Source organism: Panthera onca, chromosome D1 (assembly GCF_046562875.1).
Source record: "Panthera onca isolate mPanOnc1 chromosome D1, mPanOnc1 haplotype 2, whole genome shotgun sequence".
NCBI classification, from domain to species: Eukaryota; Metazoa; Chordata; class Mammalia; order Carnivora; family Felidae; genus Panthera; species Panthera onca.
This window is the reverse complement of record NC_138348.1, coordinates 41,528,276-41,552,050: the sequence shown is the minus strand read 5'-3', so window position 1 is coordinate 41,552,050 and position 23,775 is coordinate 41,528,276. Positions and strand designations below refer to the sequence as shown.

Sequence of the window (23,775 nt, the reverse complement as noted above, 5' to 3'; positions counted from 1 at the left end):
ATGGTTTTCCTTGTTTTAATTGACTGTGAGCACCTTTAGATGAGCATAAGCCCCCTGTGAACCAATGATTCCAAAACTCCTGCTTTCTATCCCAGGTCAGTCTAAGCCACATGTCTTTCCTGCTTGGTTCTTAAGGGTTGCACGGTGTGTGCCTCCCATGTTCAGGGGAAGGCTGTTTCCTAGGTTGACAGAAAGACTATCTGAGCATGGATACAGTTTAGAAACTTGGGATGGGACAAGAGTCAGACTTTCCTGAAAGGAGAATAAGGGGTTGATCTTGAAGGCTAGAGGTTCTGGCCAATTTTTCAAGTGACATGCATTAGGTGATGCAGAAGTAAACAGGAGACGCTATCTTCAGCCAGAAATGAGAACTCAGATTCATTCAGAAAAACAAGAATAAAAAGAAACTGAGCTTTACATTTTTTTTTTTTTAATGTTTATCTATTTTTGAGAGAGAGAGGGAGAGAAAGTAGGGGAGGGACAGAGAGAGAGGGAGACACTGAATCTGAAGCAGGCTCCAGGCTCCGAGCTGTCAGCCCAGAGTCCATTACAGGGCTCAAAGCCACGAACCATAAGACCATGACCAGAGCTGAAGTTGGATGCTTGACCAACTGAGCCAACCAGGTGCCCCAAAACTGAGACCTTTTAAATGCATGCACATTAAAAAATGTAGCATTCTGCTGTCTTGCCTGGTGGGACTGATGTTAGGGCAGCTGGCCGGAGTGGTGGGGGACAGACGACCCTGATTTAGTGTGTGGGCTGCCTGCCACCTTCCTGAATGTGAACTCTGGGCAAAACAGTGGCTGGGTGTAACTTGGGTGCTCTCACTGCTCTGGAGCAGTAGTCCGGGCATGCTGAGTGTCACACAGAACCTGCCCCACCCCGTGCACGCTATGTTGTCTCCAGTCTACCATCTCCTCGAGTTTGGTGACTCTGGGAGACTGTTGATGTCTAGGAGACACGTTTTTCCCCCCTTCCTCCCTCCCTTCCTTCCTTCCTTCCTTCCTTCCTTCCTTCCTTCCTTCCTTATTACCTCTTGTGTGACTACTTCCTACCTAGAAAGGTGAGGGGTGCAAAGGAGCTTTGGGGAACTGCTTATGGAAAAGGGAGGAGGAAGTCTTAATCCAGTAAAGTTTGGCTCATGGTGTCCCTGTTTCTCTCTTTCTGACATGAAGAGCTGGGGGCGGGTGGTGAAGATAGGGTAACGTGTGGCCGGCCCCAAGCCAGTTTTGATTCTCTTTGGAGCCTGTTAAATGTGATGTTATGTGATATGATGTGTGTGTGTGTGTGTGTGTGTGTGTGTGTGTGTGTGTGCGCGCGCGCGCACATCCATAACTGTATGTGTTTGAATGTGACTGTGTAGACCCCCTTGTCTGTTTACATGTTTGGCAGATACTTGTGCTCTGTGTGTGTATGTTGAGGGCATGTGCAAGTGGTGTATATAGGCCTATGGGTGTTACTCCTTTGGGTGGGTACATATGCGCCTCAGAGTGTGTGTGCTCATGCTTGGTCTATGTATGTATACAGGAGTAGATAGATACTTATCTGGGTGTATGCTGTATGTCCACCTGGGTCCACGCGGCCAAGTGTGTGAACGCGGCTATGCCATGACTGCAGGTCCCCAGTGGGTGTGCCTGAGAGCACCCCACAACTCTTTGGCAATTCGTGGAAAACTCTGTCCGCCTGCTCACCGCTCGTCTCTGGCTCCCCTCTGGACCCCTGTGATGTGCACCTGCAAGCAGGTGAGGTGAGGGGAGAAGGAGGGGGGAGTGGGGTGAGGTGGGACTGGTTTGAGAGGGGTGAGATGGGAACTCTGGGCCTGAGGAGGCTGGTCGGGTTGGGCAGGAGTGATAAGAAAAGGTGGAGCTGCAGAGAGGGGACTGTGGTTCCCTTCTGGTAAGGGTCAGGCAGACAGAAACTTCATGCTCTATCACTGCCACGTAGACACACATTTGTACTGGCTCTCCCATCTCAAGGCAAAAGTCTAAGCCCTCACAGTGGCCCCACCAGGGCCTAGCCTCTCTGCCCTTCCCCCTGCACCCCCAACTCTGCTCCGGCCACACGGGCCTCCTTGCTGTTCTTTCTGCACAGCCAGCTCTGCTCTCTGCTCTGGGCCTTTACACCTGCCGTTCCTTCCACCTAGAATGCTCTTCCCTCACTAAAGTCCCTCACCTCTTTCAACTTTTTGTTCAGACTTCATCTTGCCACCGAGGCCTTCCTGACCACCTGCTTTAAAATTGCAATCGCCCCTCCCACCCCACCTTCGATCGCTAACCTCCTTCCCCGCTTTCTCACTCTCTGAGGTCTTTGCCTTCTGCTTTGCCGTATAAATTGTTTAGTGATGGTCTCCTTCAACCACACTGTAAGCTCCACGAGGGCAGGAATTTTGTCAGTTTTGTTCACTCCCGGGTCTCCTCCCAGCATATGGATTCATGTCTCACACAAGATGGAATGTATTGCATGAATGCACTAAACACACATACACATGCTCACTCTCCTTTATTTTCTTAAAACAATTTTTTAGCGCTTATTCATTTTTGAGAGACAGAGACAGAGCATGAGTGGGGGAGGGGCAGAGAGACGGGGAGACACAGAATTCAAAGCAGGCTCCAGGCTCTGAGCTGTCAGCACAGAGCCGGACGCGGGGCTCGAACCCACGAACTGTGAGATCACGACCTGAGCCGAAGTCGGAAGCTTAACTGACTGAGCCACCCAGGTGCCCTCACTCACTCTCCTTTAATCATTTACACCCATGCCCTTGGCCAGCCACCGACTCACACCTAGACTGACCAAACCGTACCCACACACTCCCAACCAGCCATGCGCTGGTTGGGTCCCTGCTCACATCCCTACTGTGCACCCACACTCTCTCCCACCCACCTTCTCACGCCAACAGACCCCTGGACTGTGGGGAGGCAGGAAGAGGCTGGGGCCTGGGGCACCAGGCAAACCAGACCCCCACTCCCTGCCCCTGTCCCTCCCGTCTCCAGCTTCCTATGCGGTGCAGTCCTGCAGCGTGCTCACCGGGGAGCTGTTTGCGCCCTGCTCGGTGTACCTGAGCCCCGTGCCCTACTTTGAGCAGTGCCGCCAGGACGCCTGCCGCTGCGGGCAGCCTTGCCTGTGTGCCACGCTGGCCCACTATGCTCACCTGTGCCGGCGCCACGGGCTCCCTGTTGACTTCCGTGCCCACCTGCCAGCCTGTGGTGAGTGCCCCACATGTGTGCCTCCACGTGAGGGTCATTGGAAGAGCCTGGGCTCCAGACTCAAGGGTCCACCTGCCCCTCCTGCCCCTGTAGCCTAACACCCCCACCTCACAAACTGCTTCTCCCGTGTTCTCCATCCCCTTGGCCACCCAAACCTGACACGAGGGCATGTGGCACATGGCTGCTTCTCTGTTACCCTCACCGCCAGTGCCAGTCCGTCTCCAAGTCCTGTCAGGCTTGTCGATTTGAGATGCAAATTCACCCACTTGTCGCCACCTCTGCTGCCACCACCCCGGTCAAAGCTTCCTAGTAAGCCTCCCCATGGCCTCCTCTCATTACAACCAGAGTGAGCCTTCTCAAGATCACTGGATCCCATCGTCCTCAGTGCGCTCGTGGCTCGATGGGCGTGAGCTGGCCCCTGCTTCCCTCTCCAACACACACCTGGGCCACATTCTTCTCCATGTCTTAGTTGTCTCTGTGCCCCCAGCCCTAGTACAGGGCCCCACTCTCAGTAAGCTCTTAGCAAATGCTTGTTGAATAAATGGAAAAGACTCCATCCTGGGAGTCAGGAGACATGAGTTCTGTTCTAGCCCTGCGGGTAATTGCTGTGTGTCTCTGGCAAGTTCCTGCCCCTCACTGAGTCAAAGTTCCTCCAGAGGTGATTGGATGGGACCAATGGTGCATATTAGACTCTCCATAGGAGCTTTTGAAAAATGCACATATCTGGGCCACATTGAGTATCAATGAAAACAACATATCTGGCAACGGGGGCAGACATCAGCATTTTTAAATGGAGACTTTGATGTGTAGCTGGGGTGAGAACTTGGCAATCTGGCTCTGGCGGGGAGCAGGAGACCCCAAGGGAGTGGGATGCTGGCCAGATGAGGAGAGGGAAGCTCTGAGTCTTTGGACAGAGGGCCTCGAGAGGCTGCTTAAGGGGGCACAATTGATCTTCACAGCTCATATGTGTTATAGGTGTGGAAGTGAGAAGGACAGAAGTGTGTGTAATACCCGCCTGTGCGTGTGTCTATGTGTGAGCGATGGCAGGGGGGTGTCAGGGAGTCGTGACCTCCATCCTCCCCCAATATCACTACCTAAGAAGAATGCCCTGCAGAGGAAAGGAAACACCAATGGCAAGGTCCAGGCTGAGCTTGGGGTGTGGGGCCCACCCCTGCCACTCTGCCATTGTAGTGTAGTGGGAGGAAGTGGGACTCGTGAGTGAGACCTGGGTTCAAATCCCAAGTCTGGCCTTGACCTGCTGTGTAACCTTGAACAAATATCTTCTCTGGTTCTCAGTTCTCCTCATCAGGATGATGGCTCCACCTCACACAGTTGTGGGGATGAGGGAGACAAAACACACAGTTTTATTTCCCACTACAGCACTGTCCTGTGAGGCCACCAAGGAGTATAGCCCCTGTGTGGCCCTGTGTGGGCAAACCTGCCAGGACCTGGCCAGCCCTGTGGCCTGTGGGGTTGGTGGTGGCAGCGACCTCAGCAGGGACGAGTGTGTGGAAGGCTGTGCCTGCCCACCGGACACCTATCTGGATACCCAGGCTGATCTCTGCGTCCCTAGGTGAGTGGGCTAGTGTGACCTCTGTCAGATGGAGAGGAGGCTGAGGGTCTCTAGGGCATCTGAGGCTGGGGAGCCTGACTGCACCTCTTATGTCCCTGCTTAATCCCCCAGTCACAGGGCAGAGCATGATGCACCGCTGGGTGGTCCTGGGTGGGCTTCCTCTCCCAGACCCCGTTCTCAGGCCTCTTTCCTCGGCTACGGCTCTTCAGCCCTCTCCAGCCTGGCTTCCCCATAAAACAGAACAACACTCCCACAGAGACAGCCTCTCTCCCTTCATCTCCCCTCTCCTTCCACAAGTAGTTATTGGCCTCCTCATATGTTCTAGACATTTCTAAGCCCTGGAAGTTCAGCCAAATACAGAACAGAATCCTGCCCTCATTGAGCTCACATTCTCATGCCAAAACAGATGAATAAATAGACACTTAAAGGGTCTGGTAGTAATAAGCTATAAATAGTCAGGGAGGGATTACTGTTATGCACAGAAGGAAGGCCTTTCTGCTGAGGTGACATGTGGGCAAAGATGGGGGGAACTGAGGGAGGAGTGCTCCAGGCCAAGGGGACAGGGATGGCTCTGAGGCTGGCTGTGGCATGTCAGTGTGGCTGGAGGTGAAGTTCAGGGCTGGTGATCTCACAGTATCCCAGAGCTGACTGGAAAGGCACTTAGTCCCTTCCACAATGGGGAGAAATTCCCCTAAAATTCCACTGAGGGATAAGGGCTAGAGAGAGGCTCCTATAGGGGGTATATTAGAATCACTCAGTAGCCTTTTCAAACTACAGGATCCTCCCTTGAGATCCAGATGTGTGCCCTGCCCCCTCAACCCCTGACTTGTGGTTGAGTATTGCCAAAAAAGGGAACCTCTGAAGTTTACGTGGGAGGAGGAATTGGAGAGAGAGAAGGTGGCTGAGAAGCACAGGGGTTGGATGAGTTCAGACATCCTTTCCAGCCCCCAACTGGTCTGCTCCAAGGCCTGCACTGGGGTTTTGGGAGGTTGTGAGGAGGAGGAAACACAGTCTTGGCCCTCAGCTGACCTACAAAGAGGAGCCAAAAGAATAAAGGACCGTGTGAGGAGGAATAGATGAGATGACATATTTGGAGGGCCTAGTCTGTTCAAAATGTTTAACAAGCAGTATGGTGTAGGCCATGAGCAATCAGAACAGATGCCGGGTGGGAATGAGCAGTATGGAATATATGCCCTGTGTCCCTCCCTGACACAGCATGGGCTCAGGAAGCATGGCCCTGTTCTTACCACCTCTTTTTTCCCAGCCCAAAGGGAGGTTGGCTTTGGGTGGACAGAGACCAGTGAGGCTGTCCTTGTGCCGGCTCACTGGATGGCCCTGAAGCTGGGACCCAGCCCTGACCTCTGTCCCTGGTGCTAGGCTGACTTCCCCACTCCCTGGATATCTGTCACTTGTCACAGTAGATGCCATTGCTTTTTTCTGTGTCTTTATGGTCCTGGCTGCTGGGGGGTGGGGGTGGGGTCCCTGCCCCAGTTCCTGAGTTGGCTCACTTTTCTCTGTTCCTGGGTTTTGCAGGAACCAATGCTCCTGTCACTTTCAAGGAATGGACTATCCCCCTGGAGACAGTGACATCCCATCTCTGGGCCACTGGTGAGCTCCCTAGGTTGCAGATTTAGTGTCCTCTCTTTAAATGGAAGTTGCTGATTGAAGAAAATACAGCCTAGCAGACCTTTCCACGAAGCAGTGCCCACCCTCCACCTCTGCACAGGGGACCAGGGACAGAGTGGGGATATCTGTCTGAACCCTGCAGGGGCCTGAGCACAGTGGCATGCAGTCTCTGGCTTTGCAGTGACTGAGTCAGCTAATCCCGGTATACACCCCACTCCTCTCTCTCTCTGCAGCCACTGCAAAGATGGAATCATGAGCTGTGACAGCAGACTCCCAGGTAAGGTGGAAGGTGGGGGGTTCTTCTAGGGGCTCCTCCGTCGTGGTGGGGCTATGGAGAGGCGAGTGGGGAGCTAGAGGATAGATCAGGACAGGGACAGCCCAGCCACATCTGAGTCCAGCCACACTGAACCCACTGAGCCTGCTGTTTTCCTCACCGTCTTGGGAAAAGCTCCAGTTTGGAGGGTGGCATCCAGAAATCCCATCCCAACTTCAGTCCCATGCTGGCAGCTGTCCCTCCTGCTTCTCAAGAAGGAGAGGCTGAGACTATCTCTCCTAGGGGCAACTAGCTGGGGTGACTGGACAGTCCCTTGGCCTCCCCTGGGTCCTGGGTTTCCTTGTTCTGAGCTGTCATTTGCTTACTAAGGCTGACGCTGCCCAGTCCTGTGCTAGACTTGGGGGTCATAGAGATGGGGAGGACAGCCCGGGTCTCTGAGACTGTCCCAGGCAATAGAGATGACGGTAGGGTGGCTTGGCACTGGATCAGCCTGTGAAGGATGTGGAGGTGGTGGAGCGGGGGACTGAAGCAGAAGGGAGGATGGGGATTGGCACAGAGGGGTCAGAGAATAATCAATCACATGGCAGGTGGCAAAGAGCAGGGCCTCCAGAGTCTGGTAGCCCTGGATTCAAATCCTGCCCCATGCTTGCAAGCTGTGCTGCCCTGGGTAACTCACTTTGCTTCTCTGAGCCGTCACTTCCTCCTTTGTATATAACCTGGATTTCTGTGTCCTCCCCATGTATGTATTCCTGAAAATATGTTTTTGTTTTGTTTTGTTTTTGGTTGGTCTTGCTTCTGGCTTCAGATTTCTTCCTCTCATCTTCCATGGCTATTCTCTTCTCTCTGCTCCATCCCAGGCTGAGCATGGAACTCAGCTCCCTTTTATTCATTTCCCTAAAAACGATCACTCACACAAGGTGTAAGTGTGCACAGCTGACTTGACTGGAGGCTCAGGGAGAGAGAAGGGGTTTATGTCACAAAAGTGTAAGTAATGGGAAATTGACTTCCTTGTGGTTTAAAGTCCTCTGGCCACCCTGCCACACTGCATTGCTATCCTCTTTCTGGCTCTCCTCCTGGTCTCTTTGAGGCACTTCCTCTCACTTTATCATGCCTTTGAAAGCAGAAGTGACTTCTTTCCATGATATGGGAAATGGGGGATAACAACGCCTCATAGGGTGTTGCAGGATTTGGTAAGGAAATGCATATAAAATGCCTGGAACAGTGCCCTGTGGAGAGCACATGGTACTCTGGGTACTGGTGGTGCATCTGGGAACCCAAGGGATGCCTCTGGAAGCATCAGAGCCCCCTGTCTCCCTGCCTCTTCCAGTAGTTGCGTCCCCAGGTCTCCCTGGTCACCCCTGCCACCCAGGAGCCCACCCCCAGGCCTGGGTGTTCCAAGGCCTGATGAGCGTCCGTGCTCCTCCCAGCAGCCACTCTCTTCTCCTCCAGCCACTGCCTGCCCGGTGGGCCAGGTCTTCGTGAACTGCAGTGACCTGCACACCGACCCCGAGCTGAGCAGAGAGAGGACATGTGAGCAGCAGCTGCTGAACCTGAGCGTGCCAGCTCATGGCCCCTGCCTCTCAGGCTGTGCCTGTCCCCAAGGGTGAGTATCCATGTTTCATGGTCCCCCACCTCTGAAGGCTGGCAGAACCGGGGACCCACGAGGCAGAGGGAGGGGCAAGGAGTTCCTCACACAGCCATGCTGGAGGCAGCAGCCCAGGGCTGGCCGGTGCTGATGTAACGACTGGCACTGAATCCGAGAAAGAACGGCGGTGTGGGGATCCAACAGGAGTGGATTCTACCTGGCTCTTCTTCTTACCATCTGTGTGACCTTGGACAAGGAAGAGGCCCAACCTCTCTGAGGCTTAGCTTCTCATCTGTAACATGAGAGTAGTAATCACAATGCCTACCACCTCAACAGGTTGTCGTGAGGATTACATGAGGTACTGGAGTAGAAGCACTGAATGGGGTGTGTGGCATGCTCCAGAGGTCCAGTGGGTTGAAGCCCAGGAGAGAAAAGCCATGTTTCACCTCTCAGCCCCTCTCCCTGTAAAGATCTGGCCAAAACCCTCAGGTAGAGGGCTGGTGCCCCCATAATTCGGCAAAAAGAAGGGCCCCACCCAGTGGAAATAGTCTCCTGCCCAGGTGCCTCAGATGCCACATGAGCTGAATTCTGTGGGTGTGCCTCGTGGGTACTCGTAAGCTGAGGTGGCTGCAGGGGCCCTGACCTCCTGTTTGCCAGTTCTCACTCCTGAGAAGAAGGTGGGTGCCCAATCCCATGACTTGGCAACCTGGGGCTGTGTCCTTTAGCTGGTGCAGAGATCAGTGGTCAGCTGGGAGTTCTGGGCCAGGCCTGGCAGCCAAGGGAAGTGAGGGGGGGTCAGGGTGGGAAGGGGAGGGAATAGTCAGTTAGAGCTTTACTTTACTGTGTTAACAGTAAAACAGTTAAAACACCTTGTGTTATCACCACCTTTAATCTCAGAGCCTTCCTAGCAGAAAGGAAGGAAGGATCGATACTCTCATTTTGCTGATGAGGAAAACTGAGGCCAACAGCAGGGTAGTGGGAAGTGGTTGGCCCAGGGTGCCATGACTCAAACCTGACTCTGCTTACTCCAGATCCTGCCCTTTGGCCAGAGCATGCCAGGTCTGTGAGCCCTGGGGTCTGGTCCCCTACACAGAGGTCATAATGTGGGTTAGGAGCTTCCCCTTCCCAAGCAAGGGCGGCCACAGGAGACTGATGTGAGGTCTCCAGAGCCTGCACAAGATCCTAGGCCCAACTGGTAGGGTGTAGACAATCCTTGCAACCATGTAGGCTCCAGATGAGCTTGTGAGGAACGTCTGTTGTTGAAGGCCTCTTGCAGCACTGTCTTTGTGTGCACAAGCCTGCCCCTCTGAGGACAGGGAGAGCCAGGGCCTCTGGAATCAGGAACTGAGAGTTGCTCACCGCCAAGCATGGTGGCCAGGTGGAACTGAGAGAGCTGGGCTCAGTTCTGCCAGTCACCCATCCTGTGACCTCTCTGAACATGTCCTCATCTGCACAATGAGGGCTGATGACTCTCTCCCAGAGGGGCTCAGGAATGAAGGATTCAGTGGGATCCCCCTTAATGACAGTTTGTGGTCTCAAACTATATTCCTCAAACATTAGTGTGCACATGAATCATTAGGGGTCTGACCCTGATTCGGGAGGCCTGGGGTGCAGCCTGAAACTCTGCATTTCTAGCAAGCTCCCAGGAGATCCAGATGCTGCTAGTCTGGGGACCACAATTTGAAAAACAAGATTCTAAAGCACTATCCAACATTAGGGATTAGTTTCACTCAGATTGCAAAGCCAGAGTGGGGTTTTCTTTTCAGTCCCCACGTTCCAAAGGGTAGGATAGAATGTGAAGATTTCTAATTGCTTGGGTGACCTATGACAAGTTATGTGGCCACCTGGGCATCAGTTTTCTTGTCTGCAAGGTCCTGCTGGTTGTTTGTTGGCTGAACAGGGCAGTACCCAAGCAGGGCAGTACCCAAATCCTCTTCCTCTGCTCCAGGCCATTTGAAGTTCAGTTCAGGTCTTGGAGCCGTGCCAAGAACATCCACAGTCCAGAGGGCCCAGGCCAGTCACCTTAATGTTTGTCGCTAGCTATGTGACATCATATAATTCACTTACTTTTTCTGAGCCTGCGTTTGCTCATCTGTGAATTGAGGGTAGTAACACCACTTGAATGAGACAATGGCTGCAAGGAGCCAGGCACTGTGCAGTGAGTGCTCTATTAAGACTTGTTCCCTTCCCCTTCTTAATATTGAATGCCATCACCTCTTGGGGTGTTTGCCACAGTGGCTCATAAGCTGTATGAAATGTCCTGTGAGGAGCTTACACATGTTCCACAGGGGCTTGTCCAAAGGAAGTTATTAGAGGAAACCAATTTGACAATAAATTTCATATATTAAAAAAACACAAAAAAATAAAAGCATTTGCTATTAGTAAGGGCCTATTATAAATCTTACAATCTGAGTATTTACTGGTTACTTCAAAGGATTTGAATGATCAAATCCATTATAGGGAATAATAGAATTAATAATTATTGTGCTTTTTACCTTCTATTTTGAAAATAAAATAATTTGTTACTTTCAGTTAAAACAAACAAACAAACAAAGGAAATTATTAGAGTCTCAACTTGTAAAGAAAGGACAGGCATTTCCTATCATTCTGGAATGTTTTCTTGGGAGTTGAGATAAGGTTTCTAAAGATGCCCTAGTACCTTGGGATGCCTGGGATCCTCTGGGCTCCTGGGCCCCATACCTCCTTCTATGGCACTTCTAAGAATCTGGGTGTCATACATTGCTCCAAAGGGCCCTGAGCCACTGCAGGAGCCACAGGAGCTGTTTGTGCCACTCTAAATTTCTTTGCATCTGGGTGCTGAGCCAAGGGCCCTGGGGCCACTAAGTGGTGTATACAGTATATATAAGTACAGACTGTGGAGTCAGGCTTGAATCTTGATTCTACCACTGAGACTCAAGTAAGTTAACTAATTTACCTAACTCAGGGTCAGGGGTTAGTGTTAGGGTTTAGGGTTAGGGTTAGGGTTAGGGGTTAGGCTCAGGGTTAGGTGAGTTAGCTAACTCCCTTGAGTCTCAGTTTTCTCATTTGTAAAGTAGCACAAAGTAAGCATTCTAAGTGAGCAGACAAGCTTTGTGTTCCTCATTTGAATGCCACATATTTGCAAGTGCCCCCGAGAGAACCCTGAAGTGACAGGATCCCAGAACAGGTAAGGAAAGAATGCTCCATGGACTGAGGTATCTTGAGGAGAGAGGCCACAGCTATTGTCTGTGGTGGGCACACAGCAAGTGCTCAGGGATGCTGGCAGTTCTGCATAGGTTCAGGAGGGAGCAGTAAATGGTGAGCAGCAGAGAAGGCCCCTCAGGAGGTAGCAAGAGACAAGGTCTGGGCTGAAGGTGGAAGGCAGTGAGCCAGCCATTGCCGGTGCCTGATGTAATTATGGGGAAAGAAGGGACAGGAAACCAATATTTATTGCAATTCTATAGGCACTAGGCAGTGTGCCCAGGTCTATAATGAAATTCTCATAGTGACCTTGGGAGGAAGGCGTCATTATCCCTGTTTTACGCACGAAAATACCGGGGCTTAGGAAGGTTAAGTGTCTTCAGGGAAAACAGTGGATTAAACCCAGGCTTTTTTCCTCTGCTTCCTCCCACAATGAAATATTGGTAATAGAGTAAAAAAAAGAAAAAAAACCCATGAGTCCCCAGGGGCAAAGAGAACAGGCGTGGGAATGACAGTGATAGAAGATAGGTCAATAGTTTCTGAAGAAGGAACAAGGGTGGATATATAGAAACTGACCTTGGTTTACAGCTGATGCTTGCAGAGGAGGCCCAGGAGAAACAACCTGTGTCATGTTGACAGCTTCAGGGACAGGTGGCTCCAGGCATCTCAGAGGGTGGGGTAGTGGGAGAGAGACAGGAGGATGTCCCCTACAAGTCTTTGTAAGGAGCAGTTAACCCCCTAGGCTTCCTCCCCCATGCCCTGAGGTCACGTAACAACCCTAACCCCATCCAGCAGGATGGTAAAAGTTTCTGCAGAAACCAGATCAGAGACTTTGATCTCAGGAGCACCAAGAGGGATGAGATGCAGAGTAAAAACAGGGAGATTAAATGAAAACCTACTGGGACTTCAGCCCTCTTCCCCAGCTTGCTTCCAACAATAGTGGCACCGAAGCTTCTGTGTCCCAGGGTGGAGATGAAGACTTTTCTTGAAAATGGGCTGGGCCAAGAGAACAAAAATCTACCAAAACTGACATTTTAGAAGTTTCCCAACAAAATGGTGGCTATTCTTAATTATGCAGCTTCCAGTCAACTTTTGGTGCCTCACTGTTTTTTTCCCTTTTAATTTTTTTTAAAGTGTAGCATAATTTATAAACAGTAAAATGCATAGATTTTAAGTATACAGTTGGCTAAGCTTTGACAAATTTAAATGGTCATGTATACCTACCTATGAAAAGTATTCATTATTTGTTTTATCTCATTATTGTTTTAATTGGTAATTTTAATTGGTAATTTTAACTGGTAATTTTCCCTAAAGAGAATGAGTACTTTTTCATGGTCCCTCCCCCCCCCCCCCCAACCCTTCATATATTTTCCTTTGTGAAGTGTCCACTCAAGTCTTTTGCCCATTTCTTATCTGGTTGACTATTTTCTTTAAGTTGTAGAAGTTCTTTCCTTATCAAATATATACATTGCCAATATTTTCCCCTTGTCCGTGGTTATTTTTTTTACTTAATGTATATTAAGATGTGTAAAAATTGATTATGAGCAGAAGTTTAAAATTTTGATTTTAATTTATCATTTTTTTCTTTATGATCAGTGTTCTCTGTGTCCTAAGTAATTGCAACTCTAAGGCCACAAAGACATTCTCCAACCTTTTCCCTTAGTAGCTTTACAATTTTAGCTTTTACATTTGATTCTATAACCTATCTGAAATGATTCTATATTGTAAAATGGAGTCAAGTTTCATTTTATTTTTTCTGATGGATATCGAGTGGTTCTAGCTCCATTTTAATAAAAGACTTTTCTCTCCCTGTTGAATTGCTTTGGTACCTTTGTTAAAAAAATCAATTGACTGTATAAATGTGGGTCTATTTCAGGACTCTCTATTCTGTACCATTGATCTATTTGTTTCTCTTTACATTTTTTTTAATGTTTATTTATTTTTGAGAGAGAGCATGAGCGGGGGAGGGGAAGAGAGTGAGGGGGACAGAGAATTTGAAGCGGGCTTCGCCTTGACAGCAGTGAGTCCCATGTGGAGCTTGAACTCACAAACTGTGAGATCATGACCTGAGTCAAAGTTGGACATTCAACCGACAGCCACCCAGGTGCCCCTGTTTGTGTATCTTTAGGCCTCTATCACACCGTTTTTGATTTCTGAAGCTATATAGTAAGTCTTGAAATCAGAAAGTGATAGTGCTCCAACTTTATTCTTTTTCAAAGATTTGGACACTTCTAGGTCTTTGCATTCCCATGTAAATTTAGGATTAGCTTGGGAATTTCTACAGAAAAGCCTCTGGGATTTTAATTGGTTTTGTGTTGCATCTAGAAGTCGGTTTGATGAGAGGTGATGTCTTCGCACTAGTGAGTCCTTCAGTACATAAATATGGCATTATCCCATTTACTGGATGTTCTTTAATTTCTCTCAGCAGTGTTTCATAGTTTTCATGGAAAGGTTTTGGACATGTGCCATTGAATTTGTTCATAGGTATTTGATGTCTTTGTTGTTCCTTCCACCTAAGTTGTCAAATTTATGGGCTTTACATCATAAAAGTATTTCTTTATTTTCCTTTTAATATCTGTAGGATCTGCAGTGATGTTTTCTCTTTTTCCAGATATTGGTAATATGATTTTTTCCTTTTTTGTACTATCCGGTCTAGGTAGGGGGTTGTCAGTTTTATTGATGTTTTCAAAGAACCTACTCTGGTTTCATTGATTTTTTTTTCTATTGTTTTTCTGTTTTCTATTTCACTGATTTCTGCTCTTATCTTTATTATTTCCTTCTTACTACTTACTTTGGATTTAACTTGCTCTTATATTTCTATTTGAGATCTTTTATTGTAATCTTTTGTTATTTCTAATATAAGCATTTAAAGCTATAAATTTCTCTGTAAGCAATGTCTTAGCTCACTCTAAAAATTTTGATATAACATGTTTTTATTATTTTTGTTGTAATCTTTTCTATTTCCTTTGTGATTTATTTTTTGACCCATGAGTTATTTAGAAATGTTACAAAATTTTGAAATGTTTGGAGTTTTTTTTATATTTGTTTGTTCCTGATTTCTAATTTAGTTTCACTGTGATCAGATAATATACTTTGTATGATTTCAAACCTCTGAAATTTACTGAGTTTTTATGGTCCAGAATATAGTTGTCTGGGTGAACCTTCCATGAATGCTTGAAAATAACGTGCACTTTGCTGTGACTGGATATAGAGTGTCATGAGCACACTACGAAGGCACACACATGAGTTGTGTCTTTCCACAATGTGAGGTTTATTCAATCATAAAGCAAGGTTAGCATAATTATAAAGCAGGCTCAGTATTCCAAACTCAATGACGTGTTTAACTCATGTGTTTAACTTGGCTTCATACATGTCACACAAAGCAAAGCACAAGACAAGTCACACAACAAACGAGATGGAATAGGGGTAGAAAGCTAATAAAACAAACGCTAAGTCAGGCACACAGTTGAGATAAGGCCTAGGTCCGGTCCAGATCAACTGTTCGCGTTTACTGCTTATTATGTTCAAGCAGTGAACGATCTCTGTTCTGTTCGGAGATCAATCAGGCAGAACCTTTGGCAGCAGGTGCCTTTTTGAAGAGGGGTCAGTGTCTGAGGAGTCTGACAGTTTGCTGCAAAAACCCTCCCTTTTTAAAGGGATTTAATCAGTCTTGGGGCTTTGCAGATCTCTGTTTCTGCTGGCTATCAGTTCTGAGTGTGTCACAAGCTGGTGCTGGTCTTGGTGATATCTGGTCTTGGCTGCAATGCCCTTACCTGCTACTGTCGTTGTTTGACACAGGCCACTGCTTGACATGAGTGACTCCATCTTGTTCTGTATAGAGTTTTTAAATTGTCGGTTAGGTTAAGAGCAATGTCCGATTTTTCACATCTCCTACATCTTTGAAGAATTTTTTGTTCTATCATTAATGGAGTGGAGTGTTGAGATTTCCAATTATAACTGTGGATTTGTCTCTTTCTCCTTTTAGTTCTATGCGTTTTTGCTTCTGCTTTTAAAGCTCTGTTGCTTGGTGCATGCCCATTTAGGATTGTTGTGTTCTCTTAATAAATGGTCTCTTCCGTTGCCATGACATATTCCTCCTGTTGCTGTTAATGCTACTTGGCCTGAAGTCTGCTTTGTCTGATGTTAATAAAGCCACTCCATCTTTCTTTTAACTGATGTTTGCATGGTACTTTTTCCTGTAATTTTACTTTTAACGTATCTGTGCTTTTACTTCAATTGTGTCTTTTGTAAACAAAATATAGTTGGGTCTTGCTTTTTTAGCCAATGTTACAATTTCTCACTTTGAATTGAAGTGAGAAATACATTTGGATTTAATGTAATTGGATTGGATTTAATACTACCATCTTGTTCTTTGTTATCTGTCCGTTCTATTGTTTTTTTTTCCATCTTTTCTTTCTTTTTTGGGGGGCTAAGTATTTTTAATATTCTATTTTATTTCTTTTACTTCATTTTAACTATATATCTTGGCATTTTTATTTTTTGTGTTTTTCTAGAGGTTATAATATGCATGTTTCATTGATCAATCTACTGTGAATTAATATTTTATCACTTTATATAGAATATTTACACCAGTATACTTTCATTTACTTACTCCTTATCCTTTGTGCTGTTATTGTCATGCATTTTACTTCTACATATATTATACACCACACAATTCATTGACATTAACCTTGATCTAAATGCTCAATTATCTTTTAAAGAAATTAAGAAATAATTGCTAAAATTGTCTTTCACCATATTTTCCATTTTTGGAGCTGTTCATTTCTTCATGTGGATCTGAGTTTCCATCTTCCTGAAAAACTTCCACTAACATTTCTTTCAGTGCAGGTCTCCTGGTTGTCCCATGAGCAACTGGAGTAAGAGGGTCAATGCCCACATTCATGATCTGTTTATTAATATACAGCTAGTGCCTAAGAGGCAACTGGCGTCTAGCCTGGCCAGGGGGATGCGGCTAGTAGAACTGAGCCTTGCTTCCTGATGGATAGCAGAGGCTTCTGACGTGGGTCAAGTCTGTCTCTGGTTTTTCCAGTTGCCCCACTGAGCAGCAGCAGGATGGTAGTTGGGTACATGGTCAGTTTCTTTGGCATAAATGCTAAGAACCACCCCACGGTGTCCACGTGGATGCAGGGTCTTCCATAGATGGCAGATATGGGAAGGGTGCTTTCCTGACCACCTGCTTGCTGTGTTCCTACAGCTTGCTCAGACATGGGGATGCATGTTTCCTGCCAGAGGATTGCCCATGCACTTGGAAGGGGAAGGAATATTTCCCTGGGGACCAGGTCATGTCTCCCTGCCATACCTGGTAAGTGAGGGTACTGTTCACACTCTGCTTTTGGCTGGGGATGAGGATGGATATGAGAAGCATGATCATGAGTACAGTCTGGCATTCCCCTTCCACCATGTTCATACTCATGTCGCGTGTTTGTGTGTTATTTAGGGATGTTTGTGTATATACAAGTGTACGTATAGATGGAAATTTGGGGGGTGTTTCTGTAAATGTTTACATGAATGTGAGTTTGTGACCAGCAGGCTTCTGTTGAAGGTTGCTGGTGTTTGTGACCCCCTAGCCCAGAGGCACATAGTGGGAACTCTACAGGCAATGGCTCTGTCGTGGGTATTCAGAGTGTATGTGTGTGTGTGGGGGGGGGGGTGCCCTGCGAGCTGGTCTGGGCACATGTGTTTCAGTGTGTGCCAGCGGGGCTCATTCCAGTGCGCTCTCCACCCCTGTGCTTCCACCTGCACGGCCTATGGCGACCGGCACTACCGCACGTTTGATGGGCTCCCGTTTGACTTTGTGGGGGCATGCAAAGTGCACCTGGTCAAGGTGAGCTCCTGGAGGTGTCTGATGGGCTGGTGCTATGGGGACCCAGGGCATCTGAGGCTGAGGACCTGTCAGGCACGGTGATATTCCAGACTCCAGTCTGTTGCACAATTAGGAGGGTGGAGGGATCTAAGCCTGGGGGTATGGCTAGCTAGCGACTGAAAGAAGTGCTGAGGAGCAGGTTCAGAGCTAGACAGAGCTCACCAGGCATGAACCCCACTGCATGCCCACTCACCATTATAGCCTTGCCCCATTGGGTCCCAATGGTTTTTCTATCTGTAGTAAGAGCTTATGTTTTCTAAACTTTTATTATATGCCTGGTGGTCTCCTGAGCCAATTTTGAGGATTATTTTACTTAATTCTCATATCAACCCTATGAGGTAGAATATATTTGCCCCATGTTATAGGTGCAGCAACTTGGGCTTAGGGAAGTCAGGTGTCTTGCCTGAGATCACACATCTAGGCAGTAGCAGAGCTGGTGTCAGGTGTGAACCAAGAAATCTGATGGGAGATTTGATGTGCTTAAGGAGTCACGTGCTAAAGCTGTCAGCTTATGCAAAAGAAAAGGGATGGTGATGTAGGGTGAGGGGCATAGTAGAAGCAGGATCCCCTCCAGAAGGAGAAGAGGGGTACCAACAGGGCAGGTGGGAGAGTGCCAGCGACACTCTCAGGGGACCTTGGTTTTGCTAAGGGCCTGTCACACTATATAATAGTAAGAGTAATAATAATAATGACAAACCTTCTATGGAATGAGTCTTATCTATGGAGGAAGCATTGTACTGGGGTCTTTCACATGATTTCTGTAACTCTGAGACAGATTATACCCATTTTAATTTTAAAATTTCAAAGGTAATGCGTGCTCTTCACAGGCATTTAAAACAATACAGAAGCATATGTTAGAAATGACTGTTTCCCTTCACACCTCTTCTGTTCTCATTCCCTGCTCATAACAGTCAGATGTGAATCCTGCAAGATCACTTTCCACAAGACAGACATTCACACATACACACATGCACACATGTACTTGGTTTAGTTTATGTGGATAGAATTCTACAATTTGCTCTATTCACTTAACAGAACATACCTTAGTCATGATCTCATGCAGTCAGTACATACTCCTTTCTTCTTTCTATAAAATTCTACAGAGAGGACATGCTCTAGTTTGTTTTATTATCCCCCCATTGATGGGCATTTAGATTGTTGCTGATATTTAAATGCTCAATGAATACTTTTGTGGATGTGTCTCTAGACTCTTGTAAGCGGAAATGCTATAAAAAGCTGTACACAGTGCTTGAAGAGTGCCCTCCAAAAAGGCTTCGCTACTATCACCAATGGATATAAGATAGTAACCCTGTCCCTCACTCCTGTCAACACCAATCATCCTCTTATAAATTCATTCATTCATCCATCCATCCATCCATCCATCCATCAGATACTTTTTGGAGAGTGACTACATGAAATTGACCTTTGGAGAACTGAAGTAAGTTTCCCAAAGTCACACAGTTAATAAGAAGTAGAAGTGGATTGAAAACCACCTCAGAGTCCATGTCCCGCTACCTCTGTGCCTGTCTGCAGGATCTTTTCCCTCCCTGGCTTGATGAACTGACTTATTTTCTCCTCAGAGCACATCGGATTTCAGTTTCTCTGTGATTGTAGAAAACGTAGACTGCTACAGCTCTGGCATCATCTGCAGGAAGTTTATTTCCATCAACGTTGGGAACTCACTCATTATCTTTGATGATGACTCAGGAAATCCTGTAAGGCCTGGTGCAGGTTAAGGTTGTACGAACGATTTGTATGTTAACAGGGGCCAGGGGCAGAAGAGGGCTGGGGACTGGTTTCCTTACCACAGCAGTTTCTCTTGGAGCCGTTGAGTCAGCAGCCCAGATTGAATTCCTTGGTCAGAGTCAAGAACACAGAGGTCAATGTCAGGGCATGAGGGAGGCATGATTTCCTGGGACTGGACAATGACTTAGATCCGGGCCCCACTGACCCAGGTATTGGGGGACACTCAGGCCACAGGAATGACTGTCTCTGTCCCCCTAGAGTCCTGAGAGCTTCCTGGATGAGAAGCAGGAGGTCCACACCTGGCAAGCAGGGTTTTTCACATTGGTGCATTTCCCAAGGGAACACATCACCCTCTTATGGGACCAAAGAACCACAGTGCACGTCCAGGCTGGGCCACAATGGCAGGTAGTTGCATGAGCAGTGACCCTCACAGGGCCCTCTGCTCCTGTCTGGGGCTGATCCAGGCTACTGGGCATCCTCGCATGAACTATACCCTCACCGAGGAGCCAGGAGCATCATGTCTCCTGTCCTTTCTGCCTGCACCCCACTCTGTGCACTTCTCCCCTGGCTCTTCTCCTATCCCTCTTTACATTGTGACTCCAGAAGTTGCTTCTGGGTCCATGACAGATTCCTGGGCTCATGGTGACTCCTCTTCCAGTGGTTCATCCCTGGTGTTCCTGCAGGTGACCGCCGTGTTCTCTCTTCTTTCAGGGCCAGCTGGCTGGACTCTGTGGGAACTTTGACTTAAAAACCATCAATGAGATGAGGACTCCGGAGAATTTAGAGTTAACTAACCCCCAGGAGTTTGGCAGCAGTTGGGCTGCAGTCGAGGTAAAGCCTCCCTAGGCTGACTTACTCCTTCACTCAGATGGGCCCTGGCCAGCACTGAGGGAACCCCAGTCAGAGACTGCTCCTCGGTGAGGCTGCTCCTGCAACTGCTCCACCAGCCTCTGACCCAGCATCCCCAGCCTTAGACTCTGTCCTGCGGCCTGAGGACACATACCACCCACCTCACAAATCGAGCTGCATGTGTGCCCCGGATCAAGCCCTGGCAGGAGGGTAGGGGCTGCAAAGGAGACAAAGTCTTTGTCTTAGGAGACATGACCACCTGCCAGGGAAGATAAGGCTTATTGAAGCATGACCATCTTACCCATCTTCTGTGTCCCCAGTGCCTGGCACTAGGTCTGGCCCAGAGGAGAATCCAAGAGAGACCCATGTGGACTGAGGCAATCAGAGGCTTCCTGAAGGAGGTGGGAGTACGGTGGTACTTAAAGGATAGGCCATATTTGGAAAGATGCATGTATCAGAGAGAAAGCCTCTGAGAGGGAGGACAACTTTAACAGAGGCAGAAATGAGGAGGGTGTCCCTGCAGGTTGAGAGATGGCTGAGGTGCCCAAGCTGTGAGCTATGGAGCTAAATAGCACTGAACTCAGAGCAGGAGACCTAGGTTCTTGTCTTGGGTCATCCAGTGACTTGCTGGTTGACCTTGACTAAGTTCCATCTTCTCATCCTCTGTGAAGGAGCTATGCCAGGAGAGGGATGGTGACTGGATTTGACTTATCATGACAGCTTTGATCAGCCAGGGTTGCCTAGGAAGCTATGCTGAGAAATACCTGACTTGTGTCAGGCTCAGCTAGAAGGAGAACTGTGGTTGATTAGTTATGTCTGCCATGAGTACAGCAGCAGACAGTGGTGATATGAGTGTTACATTTTTGCCTTTCTCGGACTGGGTCATTTTAGGTCCCTAATTCTCTGTTGGGTAATAGACGAAGGTGAGCTTATGTAGCTTGGGGTCAGGGCATCGTCCTCAGTATAATCCTGAGGTGGGACAAGGCTGTTCTCATAGTCTCAGAAGGGTGTGCTCTAGCCCACTCCCATTTAAAAGAAGCAGAGAGGGTGACTAACTTTTATTGCTCCCCTCCTCTGATCCCCTACTGCTGCTCTTCTCTCGATAATCCCTTGGCATATCCTGGGCCGGTGTGTGTGTGTGTGTGTGTGTGTGTGTGTGTGTGTGTGTGTGTTATGTGAGAATGTAGGCCTGAGGGAGGAAGCTTGTCAGACATTGGGGAAGTCTGTATTAGTTATTAGTTATCTATAGCTGTGTAACAACATTACTACAGATTTGGCAGCATTTAACCACACACATGTATTATCTCAGTTTCTGTGGGTCAAGAGTCAGGGCAGGGCTTGACTCGGTTCTTTGCTTAGGGTATCACGGTCTGCTACCAAGGTGTTAGCCAGGGCTGAGCTCTCATCTCAGGTTCAACTAGGGAGGTATCTCCTTCCCCACCTGCTGGGGGGTTGTCAGTAGCATTCAATTCCTTGCAGCCATAGAACAGAGAGCTTCAGTGGTTTTGCTAGCTGTTGGCTAGAGAGGACCCTCGGCTCCTAAAGACCACTCACCATTCTGGTCATGTGAGATTCCCCAACACGGTCGCTTGCTTCCTCACAGCCAGCAAAGGAGAGACTCCAGAGAGATGGGCTCTACCATCTAATGTAACATAAAAATGCAATCACATACACATAACCGTGTCCATCCCATCACCTTAGCCTTCTTTTTTCAGCTTGAAGCCTTCATAAGTCCTTCCCACACTCAAGGAGAGGGGATTATACAAGGGCTTGAACCTCAGGAGTCAGGGACCATGGGAGTCAGTCTAGGAGTTTGTCCACCACACCAGGCAATAAGGCATTGTGGGGGTAGGGGGATCAACAGACGTGTCTTTGCCTCTCAGTGCCCAGATACCCTTGACCCCTGGGACACGTGTGTCCTGAATCCTCTCCGGGAACCATTTGCCAGAAAGGAGTGCAGCATTCTGCTCAGTGAGGTGTTTGAGACCTGCCACCCTGTGGTGAGTGGACCCCAGCCTCAACACTCCTGATTCCCTCCCCCACCTTCCCGGGATCCCTTCCGCTCTCAGAACCCCCCATGCCCATGCCTCAGAAGAGGCACCTCAGGTCTAGAAAGGAGATCCACCTCTGCCAATTCCCTGCCTCCAGCTAGCTCAGATGAGTCTGCCCTGTTTTCCCAGATTCCCAGATGACCCAGGACAGACAGCCAGACAAACAGCTTCCATGCCCCTCTTTTATTTTGAGAAAGAGAGTGGGAGAGGGGCAGATGGAGAGAGAGAGAGAATTTTCTTATTGTTTATTTATTTTGAGAGAGAGAGAGAGAATATTTTTTTATTGTTGAGAGAGAGAGAAAGAGAGGGTGCGTGTGCATGCGCATGTACACAAGTAGGAGAGGGGCAGAGGGAGGAGAGAGAGAATCCCAAGCAGGCTCTGTGCTGTCAGCACGGAACCCCACACAGGACTCAATCCCACAAACCAAACCATGAGATCATGACCTGAGCCGAAATCAAGAGTGAGATGCTCAATGGACTGAGCCACCCACACACCCTTTCCATGCCTTTTTCAAACCTGTCTCAATCTGGCTCTGATGAGGAAGTCCTTCTGAACAGTGAACAAAAACCCGTTATGCTGTGGCATCGGCCCGCTGCCTGTTCTGCCCTCAGAGGAGACAGAGGGGAGCTGGCGCTTAGCTTCGCATGGTCCCCTCCAGGGCTTTCAAGGCTGCTGTCGGGCTGGCCTTGGCTGTCTCTGGCCTTGGCTGGGAGTTCATACCCCACATCTGTTTCTCAGCCACATCCTTAGCCCCTGGATCCAATAGCATAGGCCTGGGGAAGGTGAGAGCCCAGTTCTCAAAAGTAAGATCTGTCTGGGCCGTGGAGTTGTTTCCTTCTGAGTTGGCCACCTGTCTGCCCTCACCCCACCCGGGCAGCTCGCCCTGCCCTGTGGCCCCTTCATATCTGTACCACTCCCTAAGGCTAAGTGGCATTGGTTGAGCAGCTGAAGAGCTAACATTCAGGAGCTGTCCTCTGACCTCTGACTTCTGACCTCCCTTAGGTCGATGTCACTTGGTTTTACTCAAACTGCCTGACAGACACATGTGGGTGCAACCGGGGTGGTGACTGTGAGTGTTTCTGTGCCAGCGTGTCTGCCTATGCCCACCAGTGCTGTCAGCATGGGGTGGCTGTGGACTGGAGGACCCCACACCTCTGCCGTGAGTATCCAGACCAATCAGCCAAGGTAGGGAGTGGGGACCCCTCTGTGGGCAGGCCCGTGGGGCGCCATCACTCTCTAGTGGCTAGTGTTTATTGAGTACTTGGTATGTTCCAGGCGCATCCTCCTCAGCTGGATACAGGTTTGCCTGTATCTTTCATTGAATTTTTACAAAACCCTATGAAGTAGGACCATTTATTCCTGTTTTACAGTTGGGGAGCAGGTTAGACAGAGGCAGAGATTAAGTAACATGCTCAAGGTCACATAGGTTAGTGGTCAATCCAGGGCTCATCTTCAGATGGTCTGGCTGCAGACCTGTGCCCTTACCCACTCTACCAGGGGAGTGAGGAGCCCCGGGTTTCAGACCCACAGCTGCCATTTGCAAGCTGTGTGGCCTTAACCATTTGCAAATGGCCTTAACAAGTCATTCAGTCTCTCCAGGGCTCAATTTTCTCATCTGAAAAGTAGGAATCGACCTGCCCACCAGCTTCATTGTGAGGATCAAATGGGACAGTGAATGTAAAAGCCCTTTGTCAGCTAACACACACAGGCCCCATCAGAGGCAGCACAAGACATCAGTTTATTTAGCGCAATGGTGGTCTGCAAACGCCCTGGGCTGTCTGCTCCTATCCTGTAAAAATATTT

General features: G+C 48.5%; 1 protein-coding gene across 1 annotated transcript in view; it reads left to right on the top strand.

Moving 5' to 3' along the window:
* The window catches only part of OTOG (otogelin), a 90,872-nt gene that overhangs the window by 22,014 nt on the left and 45,083 nt on the right, over positions 1 to 23,775 (top strand). Inside the window, exons 16-28 of the mRNA XM_078432621.2 lie at positions 1,618 to 1,742; positions 2,991 to 3,203; positions 4,584 to 4,776; positions 6,310 to 6,384; positions 6,636 to 6,679; positions 8,126 to 8,279; positions 16,657 to 16,764; positions 17,148 to 17,286; positions 18,906 to 19,040; positions 19,330 to 19,476; positions 19,783 to 19,902; positions 21,804 to 21,920; positions 22,975 to 23,131. Of these exons, the coding sequence (XP_078288747.2) occupies positions 1,618 to 1,742; positions 2,991 to 3,203; positions 4,584 to 4,776; positions 6,310 to 6,384; positions 6,636 to 6,679; positions 8,126 to 8,279; positions 16,657 to 16,764; positions 17,148 to 17,286; positions 18,906 to 19,040; positions 19,330 to 19,476; positions 19,783 to 19,902; positions 21,804 to 21,920; positions 22,975 to 23,131 (1,727 nt within the window). The remainder of the gene's footprint in view (positions 1 to 1,617; positions 1,743 to 2,990; positions 3,204 to 4,583; positions 4,777 to 6,309; positions 6,385 to 6,635; positions 6,680 to 8,125; positions 8,280 to 16,656; positions 16,765 to 17,147; positions 17,287 to 18,905; positions 19,041 to 19,329; positions 19,477 to 19,782; positions 19,903 to 21,803; positions 21,921 to 22,974; positions 23,132 to 23,775) is intronic.